The following is an 18368-nucleotide window of genomic DNA, read 5'->3' as shown; positions in this document are numbered from 1 at the left end:
ACTGATGGGGGAGAGACACTAGACATGACAATAAGCAATGGCAATAAGACCATTGCACAGCAGTTTGAGCCACGCCATGTACATTAATAAACTTGAACAGCAAGATCTGAATTGTCTGTATGCTGTGGATAAGCCTGGAATGGATGAAATTGCTATGCAATGGGAGGTTTATCTCCATCACTGCAATTGAATCAATAAGACTCCCTTCTAAATGTGAGATGTACATGCAATAGGCGAGTGACTGATTGGGAGACACCCTGAACAGCCTGATATTGATCTGCAAAGACTTCACGACTACAGGGCAAGTACAGAACACATTTTAATGTGAGCTTCACATGTACAGTCAGAGGCCTGGACCTGTGCGTGATGTGAAGATACCTTGTCATCATGGAGAGGAAAGAAGACCTCAGTTAAAGAAAGTGTTAGGGAGCCCAAGACAAGGGGACCCACATACAAACAATACAGTACCAGGACAAGCACTTCAACAAACAGGACTTTATAATTTCAAAATCAGAGTCGGTTTGTGAAGGTGGGCTACTTTGTATGACACGGAAAGAGATAAAAAAAAAACAGTCAAAACAAAGAACAATTGTGTTACACATTTTAATGAAATGCGAGGATTAAAAGTTGAACAATACATGTGTTTATTTATTTATGCATCATTTAAAGACTGATACAAGTGCATCTCCCTGCTCAAGAGCCCGTGTGGATGGCTCCTCTGCTCTGTGATGGTTCAATGAGAGCGCAGGGAGGCAGAGAGAGATTTGTGGAGATTAGAACTCATCATCAATATAATGCTGCTCCACACTGCCTCTCTGCGCAGATACATCATTGAAGCATCACTAAGACCAGAGCTGTCACAGGTGTTGCATTCTGCCGGTCAGCCTCTGAATTCATGCACAAGGGGGTAAGAATTCAGAGTCTATATGTATATTTTTGTAATTCTCTACATTAATTGCCATAAGGAAAAACAATCTGACAATTTGCATGGATCTGGTGGACAGTGGGAGTTATTGTGAATGAAATTGAAATCCCACCCCCTACACCCCCCTACTGACTGCAACACACAGCCTGATGAGGACGGTCTCACACTCCCCCCTTTGGGACCCCCAGAGACACCACTGCAGGTGCTGGCGGAGCAGCATGTCACAGAACCCTCGCCGGGTCACGAGAGTCCCGATACGAGGCAGGGGCCCTCTGCTGTGTCCCGCTGTCCTCTGGGGTTCAGTCTCCACAGTCTGGGCCTCTCTCCCTGAGCTCCGGAGTGCCCCCTGCTGCCCCAAGCTGGAGCTGCGCTTGCCCATGGTGAGGATGCCGACGGCGTGGTTCCCCGGCCCGTACAGCAGCTCCAGCAGACGGCAGTGGCAGCGGCGGAGACGGCAGCAGCTGGGGAAGGCGTGGGTGCGAGGCAGGGCGAGGGACAGGGAGAGGAGGGCACATACCAGGAGCAGCCTGGACAGAGGCTGCAGACAGGGACAGGATTAGATTCCCACAGTAAAACCATAGCTGAGTCAGAAAGCATAGTGAGAATGGTAAAGCCCAGAGAGGTCATGTCAAGCAAATTTGAAAGAACTTGATCAAATCATTTAACCATATCAAAGTTAATAAGGACAGTTGTGAAGGGCAACTTACTTTTAACATTGGGTTTAATGGGAAGGAACAACAGAATGTTGAACTGAGATTTGAAGATGTCCTCTGTGGATGATATGTATTTTTTTTTATAATATGTTTTATAGACAGAGAACATCCTCAAATCTCAGCTCAAACGTATGCTGCTTTTTTCCCCATAGGATAAAGGTTAAAGCCAAATAGACGTATTTGTTTTGCAATTTATCTTAGAATGACGAAGATGAAATATGCAAATTATGGACAGTGCTGTGAGCTGTATTTTTTTTTTTTTTTTTACTCAAGTTAACGTTAGGAGGTCCAAGATTACTGCTAATCAGGGTCTGAAACCAGCCATTCATCTTGTCCCTGTGATAACACCATGCATTTCCCATACCATGGTGTGCTGCAGCTTGCCTTCTGTCCCTGTGCATCACTCAACATTTACCACGGTGTGCTGCAGCATGCCTTCTGTCCCTGTGCATCACTCAACATTTACCACGGTGTGCTGCAGCATGCCTTCTGTCCCTGTGCATCACTCAACATTTACCACGGTGTGCTGCAGCATGCCTTCTGTCCCTGTGCATCACTCAACATTTACCACGGTGTGCTGCAGCTTGGTTCTGCGAGGGCACTGGGAGCTGCAGTTACAATCACTATCGCCTGGTTCACCATCACCGATTAGCACAACATAATGTAGTCCTCTATTAGTGCTGATCAGCAGCGATGGAAATGAGACTCCCATTGCAGAGCAGTTTGATCCATTCCTGGTTTTACTGTTGAGTTGAGCTTGTTACCTAAACACTGGGGCTAATTAAACTTGAAAAACCTGGAATGGGTGAAACTGCTATACAATAGGCGTCTTATTTCCAGCATTCCTCATACAGCACTCTTTAAAAGGTAATAATACAGACTTGAAAAGGAGATACATGTGACGGTCCAAAAAGATTGGTGCCTGACGCACTTAGGTTACTGTTCATATTGTGATAAAGCACAAGTCGCATCTTTGAATTCTGTTACTTAAAGGTCTGTGGCCAAAGGTTTATCATCTGCACAGTTTCGAATACTTCCATTGTTAAATAATTTTATACATAATAATATGATGACAAATAAATGACTGTGTTATTTAACAGTAGAAAGCATCGCTTACCCTCGTCCTTGCTTTCAGTAGCTCCGGGTTCCAGAAGACAACACTCATTTTTTTGCTATTAGGTACCCTGGCACGCCGCTGTTCAGTCTCCGAGCAGGCTCCGGTGTCGATTGACCAAACTTTCTTTCACGAACGGACAACTTCATTTAATAGCTCGAGAGGGCGCATATTTCCGCCCATTCATAAAACGGAGCTCAGAAACTGCGTCATATCTGTCATCATTGGCGGAGGGGTTGCGAGCAGCAACACTTTAAGCTTTACGCATCGCGTGCTGTAGATCGGCTGCTTTGCTGAGACGAACATTACGCGTGTGCAAAGTTCATAATCGCAGTCATACAGAAAAGCGGTTTGATTCAATTGTGGCAGAAAGGGGGACTGTGGAAGAACTCAATGAGTTACTTTTTTTATAAAATACTTTATACTGTACCGTAGTCATACTTTATCGGTGTTGTTGTTTTAAAATAGCGAGTCAAAATAAATAACCCGATGTGTTAAATTAATGAATGTAAAAGTATAATGTATTTGAGACCCATTTTATAGGATTGACCTTCCCTTATCGTTGAGCACTGAGAATTCCAGACGAATTTGATCTAAATACCCACTGTGTAAATGTATGTATTAACAACACCTGCGTTTGCTGTGCTCCGTCTTTTTCGCTTCAAAAATAATAATTTAAACACTAACAGACCACTCTGTGTACAGTAGTACTTTGTATTTATTTAGTGTTCGTATTTAAATGTTAAATAAATGTTCGTCACGAACAGGATTCGAACCTGTGCGGGGAGACCCCATTGGATTTCGAGTCCAACGCCTTAACCTCTCGGCCACCGTGACTCCTCATTGTTTCAAGCTTCTAATCTAAGACTGACATGTACATCTTCACAACGCCTTTGTACTAAATACCAGCATCAGCATTGAATAAAGGCATTGGCCGGGTATCAATTAACGTAAAACTGGCGTCGCGCGTATTGCTTAGTAAATCGATGGAAACAGTGGAACTCAATGAATAGGGAAGTGGGTCATGTTATTTAATATACATCGGTACTATGCCAACCGAACACGTGAAGTAACATATTATCTTCCCAACGCCTTTTCTTTAAACAAGCATGCATATGCTTTAGCAACTACAGGCATATATATATATATATATATATATATATATATATATATATATATATATATATATATATATATATATATATATTGGTTTCTTTATTTGTTCTTAATATGATTTATATTTCACCCACAAGCAAAACAATTGAGCTAACTCGGTGCTCGAAAATCCATCTCTGCTGATCTGCGGAGTTCTGTGCAGTTGACCGTTCGACGGCAGCACACATCTTTGGTCGCGTTCTTGTGTGCAGATTTCCACTGTTCTACACAGTTCTGCACAGACTCGCATATATGAGCGTTTTTCGAGGGCTGCTGTGTGACGCCACAACTCCATCCTGAGAAATCTGTGCAGATTCTGCACAGTTTAGCTCATCTTTGAAAAATTGTTGCGGGACACTGGCTGCGGCTGTGAACCAAAAGGATACGCAGGATCAAGATTTACCTGATGATCTCAAATTAACTTTCATAATAAAAGAAATACATTAAAAATGCTAAATCGATGAGTATTTTACAATATATAGCATTGATTGTACAAGGAGTTTAGCAAGAAAGTTGTTCTCATTGCTGTAATTGTGACGTCAGGCAGACTGCAGCCGAGGTACTAAACCCACACCCATCACCTATTTTATATCTGGCTCCAGATTGGCCGAGAGATGAAGCTTGGGTAGGGCTTAGGTTTTGAACAACGCACGTCTGGGAACTTGGAGAGAGAATACACATGAAATGGTTGGCGTTTAAAATGTCATGTTGTTCATTTTAGATGTGTATTATAAAGAAAGAGTCGTTATAAATGAGCGAGCAGCACGGGGCTGTCGTGTCAGAAACACCCTCGTGGGTTCCAGTAACAATTTCAGTAGTGTTTCGTAAACAGACGAAGCTGGTGTAAATAATACGGCGGTCCAGTTCTGGCAAGGTTGGTGTACCGTATTTATTGCAACAGCTGATGGTTATGAATTGAAACACAGAACGGACCAGGATTCGACGGAATCCGTTTAAGTCAAATGTGGTATTTGCCTTTTAGAAAGAGGAAAGGGGTAATAACATAATGGATGAGAGAGGAAAACACGTTTGGTCTTCTGTTTAGAGAAAGGGAAACTATATGAAGAAGTTTTGATTAAAAACCCACAGCACGATACACGGTGTTAATATCCTAGACAAATTGAACTGTAAACAATTCAGTGAGTAAACTGCAAGCGAAACACCGCCTTCCTGTATTAAATGGAAACATTACGGTTCCTTTGCATGGAGAACAAGTTAATGTACAAGAAAAATAAAAAAAAGTTGGCTTTGTTTGGAGTGTCACAAGCATGTCTTTTGGCTGGCTTAGTAGTTTGTTGTGATTTTCAGAAGCAGCCATTGAACTGATTCAGAAGATGTTTCGTTTTTTCCAGTATCGAACAGGCTTGCGATGTTTGCTCCAGCGACTGCTGGCGGACCTTCCACCATGGACGTCCTCAGAGAGAGAATGCTTGAAAAGAAACAGGGCTCCTTAAAAGCAGCCAAACTGAACACATCACTTGCACTGAAGATCAAAACCAAGATCCTAAGTAAGTACCCTGAAGGCTGTTGGGTTTGTCAGACAAATACATACAGCAGTATGACGTCAGTAATGCGTTTTCAGATATGTTTTACACGTGTCTAGTTAAGTCAGTTACAATGGATTTTGAAGTGAATACTTACTCCATTTAATTTACTCCATTTAATTTTAATTTTGGCCTTTTAAGGCATTCAGATTTTTTTAATTTCATTTTGAACAAGAACATTTTTATATAATGCACTGATTGGGTAGAACCATCTGTCAAATTCAATTAGAACTGAAAAGGCAGCACAAAACCGTAATGCATTATGAGTGATGTGCTGTACAACAATCTCTCTTATTTCAGATAACTCCTCCATCGTTCACACTTCTATGAAAATTAACAACAAAGCATTGGCATTGGCTCTGAGTGCCCAAAAGGAGAAATGCAAACTTTTAGAGCAGGAAATGATTAAACTTCAAAAGGAAGCGGTGATGCTGTATGTTCAGAATGCCTCGTATAGTCACAGACAGAATCACTTGGTAAGTTGTTGGTGCAAATCTATTGTATAATCTGTTTTATAATTCAAAGGCTAACCATTTGTGTATTCTTGTCTGTACTGGGCCCACGTCTCTTCATTCCTGGGCAGAGCAGGGATCCCAGCACTGTAAGGTTTCACTTTCCTATGACTAATTGTGTTCCCTTGTTCACAGCTTTCACTACTTAAAGAACTGCAGCAGAGCACACATGAGAGATTAGATGCTGCTGTCCAGATGTGTTCAGTTGAAGATGTAAGTCTGGCTGAAATTTGAAAATGTTCACCCTTACTGAACCCGAATTGGACTGGTTATTATAGTTATCATTGCTAAGACTTTGGTTTGTGCTGTGTAATGAAAAGTACCTTCTAGATGTATTTTCACCAGTGCAGTCACTGAGCTAGATGTATAGATTACATGGTTCTTGAAACTTAGCATGTATATGAGTATATTAGACAAATGTATTGAGTAATAGAAAAGAACAGCTACAAAGGATTGTGCATTTTCCCCAGTAAATAGCTTCAGAACTACCTGAAACTATCGTTAAGATTTTTTTTGCATGGCTATTACCTCTACCTGTCTTTATGGGGGGACTTAAGGTTCACAGATAATGAATTTGAAGCTGTGGCTGGTCAAAGTTGTTATACCTTCTAACAGTATGCAACTGCATGTAGCCAAATACAGTACTTGCAAATCTCTGCTTAAACTTTACTCCGACTTTGTGTTTGATAAAGTTCCTATTTAAAAGAAATAAGATATGAAGCTAAAATATGAACAGTGTACTAATATACATGTCAGTATCACTGAAGTTTGTTTAATTTAAACCAGAGGTCAGAGGGGGACCTTTTGCTGCCTGTATCTAACTCATATCAAAGTATCTGGCTTTATATTATCAATTTGAAATACTGTCTCTGAGATACTAATAATAATGCTATCTCTGCCTCATCTAACAGTGCCCAAGTCCAACTGGCTCCAAGAGAAGCAGCAAACCACCTCTCCCAAACAATGCAGGGACCAGTTTCCAGAATGTTGGGTGGGTATGACAAAGATCTGGGTTCGAAAAAGTGCCGTCCTTATAAACATGGGAAGAAGTTTACAAGACAATATTTGACCTGCTTTAAAAAATGCAACGGTAAAGAACAAGGGATTATAAGATGACTGAGAAATTATCTACAGGAAAAGGGCAAAATAAAACTCATGTCCATAACATTTCAAATATACGGGGTGTTCTTCCATATTTAAATATTACACGCTTTAAAGGTGTACATTTATTAGATTTTTTCAGTGCTGGCAAAACTGAACATAACATCTCACCTTTTGAGTGTTATTTTTTACTGTGAACTCCACCTTTTAAACAACTTTATATTTGAGTGTATTTTGCACTGTGTAGATATGTTATGCAATACATTTACATGATGCACACTATTTATTTATTTTTGATCCAAAAAGTCATTCCAGTAATATTTAACATGTGTTTATTTTCTTGTGCTTTCACATTGTAGCTAAAATGTTTGCTGGAAGTTATTTGAACTAAACTAAACCAACCTATAAGTTGTAATTGTGGATATTTTTTGCCTAGTAACAAAGCTACTTGTGCAGCCCAGAAGTCCCCTGTCGTGTCATTGGAGAAACCTGTGCTGCAGCCACAGCCAGGGAGACCTGTGCAAGAGAAATGCTTCCTGCAATCACCACTGGAGGAGAACGCTGTTAACAGGCAGCCTGAACCTGGGCATTTCCTAGGTACTGTTTCTTAAAAGAATAATGTCATGATCGGTATTCTTGTCAGATGTAGCCAGCAAAGGTAGACCATAAATCTAACCTGTTGTGCCAGGAAGTGCAAGTATAACATTTCTTGTGAAAAAGGCAGAGGAAATGTAAACGTTCTCTAACCTAAAGTAGTAATAGATGTCATGAAAATATGTTTGCTATAACTTGTGATCATTTCAAAACTGCACATGTAAGACCTATGCTGATGGAAGTGCAAAATGGGTAAGATTTATGTTGCTTTTAAGGATGGAAATAACTCTTCTTGCTTAGCAGTTTCACCCATTCCAGGTTTCAATACAAGCTTTGTTAGCAACAGTGTGTAGGTAGCAACCTCAGGGTGTCTTATTAAACTCATAGTAAAACTAGGAATGGATCAAACTGCTATGCAATGCTGGTTTTATTTCCATCTCTGCTTTAAGGAAAGTGAGAAGCATCTGATCTCCCTGAGTTTTGTTCTGTGGTTTGATTGAATTCAACACTTTCTCTATTATACAAGAGAAAATAAAAGTTGATTTTAATAACTGCAATGAAGAACGAATAGTGCTTGAAACCTGGAAATGTGATGTTAGCATATATACTGTATGATATGCTTTAACATTTGTGTTTTGTTCTATAGAAGATATGCATCATATCGACCAAGAAGATGCAGGAATCTTTGCTTCCCCGTCACCTGTAGTGAAAGAGCCCTCCAATCCCACAGCTTCGCCTGACCGAGTCATAAAAAAAGGGAGGAGATCATGCCTGGTTACTGCGGAGCTTTTTGAAATTTATTCAGAAGGGTGTCCTGAGACTGATGACTCTACAGTTGTTAAAACTCGCAAAAATCTATCTGGAGTGGGCAGTCCAGGTGTTTCTCTTGCTGAATCCAATGGCTCTAAAGAGAGTCTTGAATTACAGGTTCCTAAACAAGAAACCACAGTCTTTGATCCTGAAATGGAACTGACTGTCAATGAGGAGACTGAAATTGTAACTGTTGAATCAAACTCCTGCAGGAAAAATGTTGAGGAGAACAGAGCAGCAAAGCCGCGGAGTAAAAAAGGTGATCCTGAAGCTCTGAGAAACATAAAGAAAAGGGATCCTAGCGAAGCTATTCCACTTGTAAATTCGACTCGCCCGGTCTCTAAAAAACAGAGACGAATCAAACCTTTAGATACAGACAAGGCAATCTCAGATGCTGTTGGTAGTGACTTGCAAACAGCAAGTTCAGCCTCTGCATCTGAGGTGAGTGTAGCAGCCAATAAGCAGCTGCACCAAGGGGAAGAGCGTTGCAGAATAACAGATGCCTCTCTGAACACTGAATGTAAAGACCGCAGAAACGCTTATAAAGTCTCCGTTTTTCAGAATGCTGAATATAAAGATTGCAGAAAAGCTGGCATAATCTCATCGGAAGCTTTGAAATATACAAATCAATGTGAACAAAGCAGAGCACAACTTGGGCAAGTGGAAGAACCACTGGATCAACCAAAAGATTTGTTGAAAGAAAATACACTTGCTGATTTTCAAACTGTAGAAACAAAACCACAGGACTTTTTAAATGTTGAGACTAAAGAGAGCAGAAGAACGTACCTAGTCTCGGGCCCTCCAAGTGGAACTGATTGGAACACTGCAGGTAAAGATAACAGAAGAACATTTGTAATCTCAGATTTTCAGAAAGCTAAACCCACAGCTAGCGGACTATCACACGTAGAGCCTGGGCAAGAAGAGAATTTACAGAACCTTGCTCTCAAAGATAAACCTGTAGAAAATGCACATAGTAGCAATTTGAAATTGTGTGATGGAGCTTTTGTTATGTCAGACAGATATGTTACTAAAAGAACCAAAAGGGAAAACTCCATAATCACCCCCCCTTTACATAAGGCAGATGGTGATTCTGCAGTAGAGGTCTGTGAAACAGAAGTTTGTGAAAGCAATAGCACAGCGAAGGTCAGTAAACACAAAGATAACAGCAGCAGAAAGAGAAGGAATGTGGTTGATGAAATCTGTGCAGAAATAGGCAAAAATTCTAACAATACTGTAACGCACATCCAACCTGAGAGTGGTCTAAATGAGCCTGTTGTGCAATGCTCTGCAAAAAGAAGCCGTATTCCTCAGAAATCATGCTCTAACGCGACACAAGTAGAGTTAAATGCTAACCCAAACAGGAAAACGTATGTAGTTCATCCTGCAAACAAGTTGAAAAGTTCTAAAAGCAGCCCTGAGAATCAAACAAAGAAAGTGAAATCTAAAAGCCGCTGTGCAAAAATTGCATTCAAAGAAGCTGTTGTTCCAAATCCCTGTTTTGTATTCACTCATAATGAAAGTGAGTGTGTAAAAGATAGCAAAACTACACAGGAAAATCATTTGGAAGACAGCGGTACTCCTCTGAAAAGAGAGTCCTCTTCACTGGAGACTACAAACTCTGACCGTGCCGGAGGTGTGATTTTAAAGCCACCTTGTGTTCAGAAGGCATCAGCAGGTGGAAGAGGTGGTGTCAGAGTTTGTAGTGTGCAGGACACATGTGCTTCAGAACAAACTCCAATGACTGTCGCCTCACCCGGGGCTGCAGCACAGAGAGCTGAAGAACGCTCTGCTGTCCTGGAAAGCCTTCAGAAGTTGGTTCAAGAGGACAGTTCTCTTGGTGGATTCCAGTGTCATGGACCTGAAACTCAGGAGTGTGGCCTATTTCAGAATCTTCATTCTCTGGTGAATACTGTTAAAGAAAGTGAGAAGATTGCACATACTGTGAAGAGAAGTCGAGACAAAACCCCTGGTATGTGCAGCTGTCAAATGCGTAATTCACCCTTTTTGTAAACCTGTTTACACGATGGATGGGGCCATCTTGAGCAAAAAATTTAATAAAATAAACAAAATAAACCATACTGTAACATTAGAAATGTAACAGTACTTCACACTGTACAGTAACAAGCAACACATAACACTTTACTGCACCCCCCCCCCCCCTTTGCAAGTTTCATCTGTAGCCACTCTGAATTGCCCTTTTCCTCTCGTCTGGTATTAAGGTCACTATCTGCAATCCCGGTTGCATCAATCCTCTGTTAAATTACCTCTCAAGACCAACATGTGCTAAACTACCAAGTGACTTCAATTAGAACATTAGAAAACAAAACCAAAAATTGTTCCATTAGTTGTTAACCAATTAAATTACGGCAGTGTGTTCTTGGTCCCTTAACTATTCTTAATAGTGATGTTTCAGTGTATGTAAAGACAATCTTTGAGGCAAATGAAGACTGAGCTGCTGTTTACTGGCCCAAGGAAGGTTTGACTGCCCAGTTGAGTTTGCCAGTGGCTATTTTTACCTTTTTATTTGTATTTACTTTGTGTTTAGATGGAAGAATACTGCAGACTATAACCAACACCAGTTCGAGTACTTGTGAAGAAGCTGGTATAGCCAAGAAACGCAGGCGAGCTGCAGCTGTTGCTAACTACAAGGAGCCACGACTTAATAGGTATGTCAAGCATCCCTAAAAGGTGTAGTAGAATGGCAGGGATACCATTCAATATATATATACTGTGCAGTGGTATGGGTTTGTTTTGTATTTTTTTTCAAAATACTGAACGTAACCAGGAAGAGCACTTTAAAGGTGCAGTCACCAGTGTGTTAAATCTAGGGCTGTTTTCAAAGGTTTGTTCGCTAGCCAGGAATTCGAAGGTTGTTTTAATCCTTTGAAGGTTCGTCAGGCGGCATTCACACACTGTATGGGTGTTTTTTTTTTTTCTTCTCCTCCTCTTTGTTAAAAGAAACCATCTGACAATGTGTGAATCCTATACATCATACATCTTGATTTCTGTAATGCATATTACTTAAACGTTGTTTATTAAAATCCACTGCCAAATCGTATACATAGCAACTATAGATGGCGCAGCTACTGTGTGTGGAAACAGGGTATTCTTATGCAAAAGCACTGGGGGGGTGCACCTACTATAGCGGTTGTAGTTCTTCAGTTAAATATGTACTGAATATCTAGTGTACAGGACAGTGTAAGAGAAGTGCTATGATAGAAACATACAAAATACAGCTGCACTCCACCTATAACAGATTCTGTTAAAATAGAGTTCCGTTTACAAAGTATTGAGGAGGCATGTCCTGCCAAACACAGGTTTTAATGGAGAATTACTCTGGTTAAAACAGACTTGTTTGTATATACCATTTAATACGTAGTCTTCCTGTTTCACAGGCAGATGTTCTGCGTTTAATACATACAGTAGCGTGTTATTACATACAACCGTTTGTATTAACACGGTACGTCCGGGACAGTAAATGGGAGTCATGGCGGCATTTGTCACGCCAGGCAGGAAAAACAGTGACTGTTCATTTATAAAGTACTGATTTCCATTGTCCCTTGGAGTCCTTTATAAGTGGAGTGCACCTGTATACGCTAACACCAGTTTTAATTTCGAAACTGAAGTATCCGCCCCTCCCCCTTCCGACTTGTGTTATCAGAGGCAGAACTTTATTTCTTCATTCTTCATCTCAACAGCAAAGCCTTGTATAGCATAAGCTGTATTGAAAGAACTGTCTCGAAACACCTCTGCCATTTGGGATTTTTTTTGTTAAATGCCCAGATGACCAAAAAAAAAAAGCGACTGATGTATCATCAAGCGTAAGTTGTTGTTGTTAGTAAAATGTGACTGACAACCTGCTTGGAACGGTGACTGTTAAATAAAGCTTTGTTTTGCCTCCGTCCACTGCAGTTGGTGCTGCTGCAATGCAAGCTCACTGTATATATTGCAAGCAGCTTGTAGCAACATGTGGGGACATGTAACAGTATGTTTTTCTGAACCCTGCTAATTACTATTTAACAGCTGGCATTAAAGCCAACATCTGGTACTAAAGGCATGTGTAATCCAAAATCACAATCTTCATTACTGCAGTTGCCAGTGCTGCAGATTTATGCAATAGTATTTTGATTTCAGGGTTTTTAACTTTTCTCCCCCCCCCTCCATACAGCAAGTTAAGGCGTGAAGATCAAGAGAAACTGCAGCCCTCTGTGTACAAGGTGTACAAATAACAAAATGAGATCCAAATGAAACTGGAATCGGATGTACCAATGTAATCCCTTTTCATGTTTTTTAAATGATATTTTCTATTCGATGAAATACAATGTTGTGTGTAACTACGTTGGTTTTGCTGATGTTGAAAGGAACCATGCCTGTATGCAGAGTGTACTGCATGCTGGTCCATGCTGAGTTTTACTGAAAATACATATATTTTATAATTCATACTGTATTTATTAGATTAAAATAAATTAATGAGCATGCCTCAGAATGGCGGTACCCCAAAATCTTATCCCTTTGCTGGAAACAACCAACGCCTTGTTTAGTAAATATTTTGGTATCGCTTATTTGCCCTGTTTTTTGCCATGATGCAGAAATAAGGCCTTTTGAAAGTATCTGTTTTAAAATGTCTTGTAATTTTATAATGTATGTTTGTGATGAAACTTCTGTAACATGAAGCTGCGATGTGCTTTTTGTTTGTTTTTCCTTGTTAAAAATCAATAAATAAAGTATGTATTGCTGCTAATTAATATTTCATTGCTGCCTGTTTATTTGAGAAATTGGAGTCTGTCATGCTTCCCTAGATAAGCCAAAGGGTTTCTTAGCAACAGAGCACTACTTTGGTCTCAAGGAAAGCCTCCCGAGTGTTTTCTGTAAATACATCTATACCAAGCTCGAGTCTGTAACAGCAGCACGATATCCAGGTGCAGAACAGATCAGACCTCTTGTCTTTTCCCAAACTGCAAGCAGGTATGTTCTTGGCATTCATATGGTTTTCTTATGCTGCTTGTTTCATTAAATTTGTCGTGGTGACAGCTTTTCCAGTATCCCACTTAGAAACATGCACAGAAGATATTGTGGTCATTTTGAGTCGTATAGCCTGACTTCTTCTACACAGATTACATAAACATTCACCAAAATGAGCAGCCATGTAACCAGACGCTGCTTACCAGTAGGTTTTGATAAAATGCAGCGCATCATTTCGTTTCAAGGTCGCAGGCAATTTGATCATATTTGTTTCAATTTTAGAAACTCTTGTTTACTCAGTGAGGGTTAAAGAGGCTCGTCCAGGCACTGTGGCCGCTTGGGCTGAGGCTCGGATTGGAGCTGATACTTCATTCACAAGTTTCCATGGATGAGCCCTTTTAGCATTGTTGTTATAGATGTGTGTTTTTGTCTTATTTCTGTAGATCGTTTTATTGTGTGTAAAATCTTTTTATTCTGGTTTGTAAAAATAATAATAATGAATAATAATCCAAAATAAAATCTTGTTTACTTTGTTATGCTGTTGGCTCCATGATGTATGACAAAATGCACTTTATTTATGTAAAAGTGTTATGGGCATAGCTGTTTTTAGGCTTTCTTTATTGCAAATACTAGATTAATGCATACATTTTCAATATTTATAAAAATATTCATAATAAATGCAAGTAGATGCATGATATGATGCACAATTTATTTCAGAGATGGTATAAACGGGTCTGTGGCAGGCTATTTCACACTGGGTAAGTGTCTCATTAAATGTTATCCAGGACAGAATGCTGTAACAGGTATGCCATTTGGCATTGAAAAGATACGGATAGTGTATTACCAGTTCAGCATTATGGCAGATAAAACAAAAAAACAACCCTAAACAGACTATATTACTGACCCCTGAGGACCCAACATTTTTCTGTAGTTGGTTCTCTAACCTAAGATTTAGCGCTGTGGATGCTAAGCTGAACACACTGCACGGTGGAAGCCTAGTTGTTTTATGTAGGCTCACACTGTACAAGACAGAAGAGCTCATTGTGCCTGTAATTGTGACAGTAGTAACTCAACACTCAGCTGTTGGGTTCAGTTCCTGTAAGGGATCAACAGGTTATTGTTCAACAAGCCAGGCTCTTTCAATGGCCCTGAAGAGCCATGGATCTCTGCCACAACTTTTACTTTTGCGCATGCCTAGGTGTGCATTTTTTTTGTTTGTTTTGTTTTATTTTTGTATTTTTTTAATGAAGAGCTGCATTGCGAAAGCAGCACCTCCTGGCAAGAATGTTTTCTCTAAAAAAGAAAAAAACAATGGGACAAACCGAAAATAGTTCCTCATACAAAATATCCTTTGAATTCTGAAGAAACTCAAGAAGCTATTGAATGATAATCTGGTTTCTTAGACCCTGATCCCAACACATCTTGCACTATCAAATGTTACCTTAAGATAGTACTAGAACAGTGCTAATTGGGAACTGAAACCGGCTGAGAGTCCTCTATGACAGTTTGCATAATTCAATTTTCTACAGTAACTAAATGTTGTGTTTTAGGTTTTTTCTGTGGAGCTAAGGTAGAGAACCTTCATCTTGGTAATTATGGAAAAAAGGCGCTTGAGGAAAGAGATTGAACATTTATTGTGAGTTTTTAATTTCATTTTGTTGTGGTTGTTCCTTTGTGTGTTACTTAGAAAGGGACACATGAGTTAATTTAATTGATGCACAATGTAGGAAATGGCAATGCTGCAGCTGAGTGAAGGGCCTCACCATGTGGCCGAGAGGGTATTCAACACATCCTCCAGGAGCAGAGGAAATGAACCCAGTTCTGCAATAGCAGACACTGTCACTGCTTTGATTGCCCTTTACTGCATGTTGGCATATGTCTAAATGTTCTACCACTGTTTTCTGTGCCCAGGGTGGAATACATTGGTGTCAGACTCCGAGAAAACAGATTTGATCCGAAGGGTAAAAAGGATTCAACTTTACTTGATGACTTGGTAAACACAGTTTGATATTTTCTATATCCTTGCAGTGGATAACAAAGACAGTAGAAGTAGCTTTCAGTGTATTGCTGAAAAAAAAGGAAAATAATTCTGTCAGTACAACACTTTAAAAGAAAGATTTGTATTTGTTAAAAACAATGCACAATATTTTGACCTCTGATTTGTATATTGTAACTATGGTATGTTTGCATCTTTAGGCACATTATGACTTGGCCATCAATGTTGCTTTACTTTGGTTGAACAAAGCTGAAAAAAAAGATTTTACTGACAATGAAATGTAAGTACACCCAGTTTCACACAGTTGCACGCGTATGAGAAGTCTCATCTCACGCAGGGAAATCGTTGAAGTAATTTTATTTTTGAAGCTTACTTATAACTCTGATGTGACTTCTTTGGTAAAACGAATTAAATCACATTACAGACGTTGTACATTATTCCAACTTTCTCAACTAATGTTTAACTGTGGTGATACAAAGTGACAAATTATATTGTTTTTAAAAAAAATTGCAAAATGACTTTATTAACATAGAACATAACGAGATGTGACTTTTTTCCTGTAATTCGTGATGTACAGACTATGCTATGTTGACAATCGTACAAGTTACGGAAAGCAGTGCATTCTTTCTTGATGATTTACAGACGAGTGAGCAGCTCCAGGGAGTGCAAACACCCCAATAGGATGGAGCGAGAGGCGATGATACTCTCCTCCTTTGCGGGGATTCTCATGGTGAGCCACAATATGTTGTGTTGTGTTGTATTTGGAGGGGGCTGATAAAAATGGTGCAAATAGAATTAGAAGGAGAAATGATTAACCTTCATGTTACTGCGAATGCCTGCCTGTATAATATAAGTAGTATTATAATTACGGCTATGGTTTTAACAGTACCTCCACCTGTGAAAATTAGCATGACCTGTCTTTAGCATTCCGATACACTTCTAAAGATTGGTTACAGGGTCAGTGATTGTACTGAATCGGAATTGTTTCAGCACCTATGATTTGCTCTTTTTCAGAATACCTTGCCTGTGGAAGAGGTCATTTCCCTCTACAAGTGTAAACCCTCAACAGCACACTCTGGGCAGCACGCTAAGGTATCTCACAGAGCAATTCCTGTGTACTCGGGATTCTGGGGGTTAAGAGAAAAGGTTTGGGTGTTGTGATGGCCTGCAAGCTTTAAAAAGAGCTACGTAAGGGTTGTCCATACCCTAAACAGGATAGTGGAAGGATTGTGATATTTGGGTTGTATACCCTTTCAAGGATTACTGTAGCAGGAATCACATTCCACAAATGGTGGCCATTGTCAACCATTGAACTAGACTGATTGCACCTTCAAGTACAAACCCATCATTCTTCTGCAGCGTTTGCCTCTCCCCTATACTCTGCTGCTAAATGTTATTTGCTAACTATCATCTGGTAAGACTAAAGCTAAAAGGACTGTTGTCATTGTCCTGTTCTTAGTCTTTATTGCATTCTCTGTATTTATAAAATATGGTATTGCTTTTATTTTTTTCACAGAGCCAAATAGTGCACCCTTTCACCCTTTCCTGCCACCCATTTGCAATGCTCACGGCCATCAAGGCTGTAGAACATGCCAGGAAGCACAGTAAGTCCCCTATCTATTTAAATACGTCTGTACTATTCAGGACATTTTGTTTAACTACAAAACTGAGCAATGATGGTTAAAACGTCACAAATGACTGTGTATAATTATAACTGTCAAAGGATGAGATCAGGTTGCTCTGTCGTATTTCTTTGGAAACACCAGGACAAGGATAGTACATTGCCCAGAACCCCACCAACCCAAGTACAACTTTGTAAACGTCTCAATGCAGAGTTGAATGTCATTTTACTGAGATACAATGTGCAATTATTATTGTTTTAAGGTATGAAGCTGAATTCCTGGAAATCAGCAAAAAACAAGTGTGAAAGTACGGCAGATAATACAGCTGCACAGGCAGCAGCTCCGCCCACTGTAAGTGAGATGCATTTTTCTGTGCAGTAAATACTATACAACAGTTTATGAAATTTTGCAATGAGGTATTATAGGCAATAATATGTACTGCAAAAATGTGATGTGTTTTTGAGGCAACCATGCTTATTTTCTATTAAATATTCCACATTACCCAGATATTGAAATACAGGGCTGTTCAGGTTACAGAAGTTATGGACCTTTATGTCTGAACAGCACCACCCTAACCTAAGCAGACCTTGCAACTAGCCATATGTCCTAATTGGCTATTACTACTGTTCACACAGTTACATGCTACAGCACATTGTCCTTTTACCTTTTCCGCAGAATGCTGAAGAATGCACTCTGGAAGATTACCCTGAAGATTACTTGGGCTGCTTTGATTTGTGTGATGATGAACTTTGTAAATAGTTTGGCTTGCGTTACTGTTACACTAAACATTATATTACATGTTAGTAGTTGGTTGTTGTTTGTTTTTAAGCTTGTTACTCAGAACTATTTATCCAACTTGTTGCAATTTAGGAAAGACATTTGGATGTGAGATCAAATAAATGGTTTGTGACTGATGATTCAAAGTAGATTGACCTTGACTCTTGCATTGTTCATGGTTGTCCAAAGGAAGGTGTAGATACAGTTCAACGTTACAAGCATAAACAAGTTTTTATTTTTTATTTGAATGTAATTTGCCTTTGCGTCCATTTCGCTGTGTTCTATTTATTGTCCTTTGTTTTATGTTGATTCATGGACACTATGCATTGTACATGCTATATCAATTCTGATACTGAGCTCAAAGAATAACACATCTAGAAAAACTGTTTTTTTGGTTTGATTGCTTGTATCTACATGTAAAAACCACCAATGAAGATGTAATTCCACTCCAGACTGCATTGTATTTTCTTTCATCAGGGATTAATGGATAAAAGCATCTCTTTGGTTTGATATAAAGCCAATGCATGGCAGAAAGTTGCCAGG

The 18368-nt window shown here is 39.6% G+C and overlaps 2 protein-coding genes and 1 non-coding gene across 6 annotated transcripts; 1 reads left to right on the top strand and 2 right to left on the bottom strand.

Annotated features, from left to right (window-relative positions):
- Positions 1-172: 172 nt before the first annotated feature.
- Positions 173-3104, bottom strand: LOC117405837 (hypocretin neuropeptide precursor-like). The gene is made up of 2 exons (XM_034009235.2): positions 2756-3104; positions 173-1463 (listed from the first exon to the last, which is right to left on the bottom strand). Exons 1-2 carry the CDS (start codon positions 2801-2803, stop codon positions 1041-1043), a joined length of 471 nt encoding a protein of 156 aa, XP_033865126.2. The 5' UTR covers positions 2804-3104; the 3' UTR covers positions 173-1040.
- Positions 3105-3507: 403 nt separating this feature from the next.
- trnas-cga (transfer RNA serine (anticodon CGA)) lies at positions 3508-3589 on the bottom strand. Its single transcript has one exon. It is a non-coding gene; the product is annotated as a tRNA-Ser (tRNA).
- A 916-nt stretch (positions 3590-4505) lies between these two features.
- Positions 4506-17965, top strand: LOC117405765 (uncharacterized protein C2orf80-like). Of its 4 annotated transcripts, XM_034009128.3 has the most exons (17): positions 4506-4781; positions 5260-5415; positions 5752-5927; positions 6099-6176; positions 6875-6954; positions 7501-7661; positions 8305-10437; positions 11014-11134; positions 12637-13433; positions 14981-15066; positions 15342-15423; positions 15627-15706; positions 16069-16156; positions 16441-16518; positions 16943-17030; positions 17311-17399; positions 17724-17965. In XM_034009128.3, exons 10-17 carry the CDS (start codon positions 15026-15028, stop codon positions 17805-17807), a joined length of 630 nt encoding a protein of 209 aa, XP_033865019.1. In that variant the 5' UTR covers positions 4506-4781; positions 5260-5415; positions 5752-5927; positions 6099-6176; positions 6875-6954; positions 7501-7661; positions 8305-10437; positions 11014-11134; positions 12637-13433; positions 14981-15025; the 3' UTR covers positions 17808-17965. The 4 variants fall into 4 exon arrangements, with proteins under 4 accessions (XP_033865019.1, XP_058888452.1, XP_058888453.1 ...); XM_059032469.1 differs by lacking the exons at positions 14981-15066; positions 15342-15423; positions 15627-15706; ... (3 more) ...; positions 17311-17399; positions 17724-17965 and having other exon boundaries at positions 8308-10437; positions 12637-13209; XM_059032470.1 differs by lacking the exons at positions 14981-15066; positions 15342-15423; positions 15627-15706; ... (3 more) ...; positions 17311-17399; positions 17724-17965 and having other exon boundaries at positions 8305-9297; positions 12637-13209.
- Positions 17966-18368: the final 403 nt, after the last annotated feature.

This window comes from Acipenser ruthenus, chromosome 10, assembly GCF_902713425.1.
Source record: "Acipenser ruthenus chromosome 10, fAciRut3.2 maternal haplotype, whole genome shotgun sequence".
Taxonomy (NCBI): Eukaryota; Metazoa; Chordata; class Actinopteri; order Acipenseriformes; family Acipenseridae; genus Acipenser; species Acipenser ruthenus.
This window is presented reverse-complemented; position numbering and strand designations above follow the sequence as displayed.